At 37.0% G+C, this 3443-nt stretch overlaps 1 protein-coding gene across 1 annotated transcript; it reads right to left on the bottom strand.

Moving 5' to 3' along the window:
• Positions 1 to 984: 984 nt before the first annotated feature.
• Positions 985 to 1874, bottom strand: LOC112551583 (olfactory receptor 11L1-like). Its single transcript, XM_025213256.1, is given in 2 exon segments — positions 985 to 1679; positions 1682 to 1874. Coding segments are annotated over 2 exon segments (888 nt in total).
• Between the last annotated feature and the right edge of the window lie 1569 nt (positions 1875 to 3443).

Below are 3443 nucleotides of genomic sequence, written 5' to 3'. Positions count from 1 at the left end.
CCCCCTGCCTGCCATCTGACACCTCCAGGGAAGGAATTTTACCTGATCTACACATCAAAGAGCTACTCAGCACAGCTCACAGAGACACCCTCATGGACCCAGAGGGACAGCCTTCCATCTTCAGCCCTCCCTGTACAAAAATGAAGTTTATTTCCTACCTATGGGGACTTTTTACCATCTTGTACCATCTATACTTTTCCCCAGAGCCTAAGAAAGAGACTTTGATCCTGAAAGCGTGCAAAAAAGGAAAATTTTCTTGAGATTTCCCAGTTGGTCTAATATAAGGTATAATTCTGGAACCAAGAGTTCTAGTTTTTTGTATGTAAACTGCCTTAACACACATGTAGATGCACTAAGGTGCACTAACACTGTGTATGTTGACTAATTTTGTATAAACTTTAGTCCCAAGTGGGTCCACACACTGCATTAATGCGCCTTACAGCATGCATGTGTAGATGCCTGCCTAAATTGTCTTAATGAGCATTGGGGAAATGCACATTAAATTTAGGCACGTGTAAAAGCACACTTAGACATGCCCTCTTAGGAGTAAATAAAAAACACAATACAACAAAACAAAACAAAAAAAAGTGCATCAACCATATAAAATCCATAAAACCATAAAATCCATAAAATCCATAAAACCATATAAAATCCCCTGCTCACTTGCATACAAAATATGGCAACAGATAGAAGTCTTAAATACCTGTTAGTATTTTAGGGTGGATTTTCAAGGGATTCATGGATTCTATGCACATTAATATTCAATGAAATTGTTGTGTTTAATCCCTTAAAGCTAGTTGAAAACCCTGCACCAAGTGGCTTTCCAAAGGTTTGTTGGCAGTTCAAGAATACAGTGCAATATTTTGAACACATAGGGGCTCCTTTGAAAATCTCAACATAATTTCATAGATTCTTTCAGTCCCCATTTGCCCCTTGAAATTATCCAGAAGGTTTAGTCTTCCAGAACCTGCTACAGTGATTTAGTTAAAGAGGCTGGTTAATATCCATCTCATTAAATGTTATGAACCGAAATCTTGTGAAACCATATATTTTACCAAGGGCTCTTTTGAGGGCTTCTTTCACCTCTTTGTTTCTCAGACTGTAGATGAGTGGGTTGAGCATGTGGGTGAGGACAGTATAAAACACTGAAAACACTTTTTGTAAGCTCTTTGAAAGGTAGGTTTTTGGAACCACATAAACAAGGAACACATAAAAGGTTGTAACGATGACAAGGTGAGAGGAGCAAGTAGAAAATACCTTTTGCCTTCCAGTTGTAGAAGGGATTCTCAGGATGGTACTTATGATGGAAGCATAGGACGTGAGGGTTAGCAAAAATGGGATCAGTGATGTAATTGAAGACTGTGTGAAAATCACAAGTTCTAGAAGTCCAGTGTCATTACAAGAGAGTTTCACTATGGGTGAGAAACCACAAAAGAAATGGTTGATTTCATTGGAACTACAAAACTGCAGCTTAGACATTAAAATGATTACTATGCTGGTGCTCAGTAAGCCACCTGTCCAGGAATAAGCTGCCAGCTGGGTGCAAACCCTGCCATTCATAATAACAGCACAACGGAGTGGATTGCATATTGCTAAATACCGATCATAAAACATCACTACCAGCAGGAAGCATTCTGTTGCTCCTAAGACACCAAAACAATAAAACTGTGAGAAGCAATGATAGAAATGGTTCGGTCCCCACTCAAGAGGCTGGCCAGCAACCTGGGCAGGATGGCGGAGCTGTAGCAGGTCTCCAAGCATGACAAATTCCCCAGGAAAAAGTACATGGGAGTGTGAAGGTGCTGATCAACCACAACTAGTGCAACAATGAGGATATTCCCAGAGATGGTCACCAGGTAATCCAGTAGAAACATCAGGAAGAGGGCACTTGCATTTCAGAAATGTTTCTGAATCCCAGGAGGATGAATTCCATGATGAACAATTCATCACTCCATCCTATGTTTGCAACTGATTGCATCTAAGAAAGGTACAGAAAAACAGTCATTGTGATTGGAGGTCAATAATTTTAACATGGAATGCAATTCAATTTGTATCTAAGTGGAAATTAAACTTTGCTATGCAGCTTGTGGAACAGAATGCTGAAAGGAAGAGTCATAAATTTACCTCTGGTGTTGTGCAAAAATCCACCCACTTAATCCATGTTCCGTTTTTAAGATTCATCCCAGCCTTCCAAGTTACTTGATATTAGGACGATTACAATGTGATATGTGAGGTGACAGATGAAAATAACCCTGGGTTTATACATAAATATGACAATGTATTTATATCATTATTTTATCTTCCATGATCTTGACTAGGGCTAACTAAAAATTACTTATCAAAGCATTTTAATGGAAAAATTGATTTCAGATTACATTATATTTAAAAAAACCCCAAAAACCTGTTTTCTCTTTCCTTTAAAAAATCTCTCTCTCTCTCTCTCTGAAAAAGCCTTTTCTTGTCTTTTGGTATTATTTACTTATTTCTTTTCTCTTGTCAATTTTGCAATTGATTTTTTTCAGTGTTTTGTTTTTTTTTTCTTTTTGGAGCAAAAAGACAACCTATTTGAAGCCTCATATATAAAAAAAGAACTGTTTTAGGCTTGCACTGCTGAAAGAAAACATATTTTAATACCCACAGTCATATCAAATCCAAAAAAAAAAATCTCGTCCATTTTTCAGTACTTTGATTATTTATATAAAAAGGAAATACATATTAGGTGATGGATTTCTACCATGTGCATCTTAACAGAGTAATTCCTTTTCAGATTCATAGCAAGTATTTTAGAAATGAGTATAACTAACTGTGCACATGTCTTCCCCTTTCTAATATTCACACAGGTTATTGCTTTCAAAGATGATACCTGAACTGAACACCATGAAGTACAAACATGTTGGATTATACTGGTGTGACATACACTCCCCTTTGTTTACTACTTTGCCTTCATGCTCTGACTGAAAATGAAGTACTAAAAATTTTGTGTGATTTTCTCTCACTGATTTTCTCAGTGGGATTTTCTCACACTGACAATCAAGTACTGTTGATCTATCAATCTATGTACATCAATTTTAATATGGTGAGCACCTTAATGCTACCTAATCTACTTGCCCTAATGAAATTGTGAAAGAGTAAAGTAATACATTTTGATAAACATTCCAATCAAACCATCCAAATGACTTTTCATGGGAATGGGAGCATATGTCCCCTATCCTACACCTTGTAGAAAGGAACCCGATAAAGGAGGGATTCTTTTTTCGAGTAGGTATATTTCTACCTTATTGCACCAGAAATTGCATTAGATGCTTTTTCCAATTAAGTGCAAAGGACCATAAATGTTTAAATAACTTAATGCATGGGCTAGTTTAACATACAGGTTTTCATCATGTGCTGTTCTGGCTTCACTTACCCCAGTTTTCCCCTTGCCAATTAAAAAAAGGGAAAGA

This window comes from Alligator sinensis, unplaced genomic scaffold (assembly GCF_000455745.1).
Source record: "Alligator sinensis unplaced genomic scaffold, ASM45574v1 scaffold174_1, whole genome shotgun sequence".
In the NCBI taxonomy this organism is placed as follows: Eukaryota; Metazoa; Chordata; order Crocodylia; family Alligatoridae; genus Alligator; species Alligator sinensis.
The sequence above is the reverse complement of the archived record's forward strand: the minus strand, read 5'-3'. Positions and strand labels throughout refer to the sequence as shown.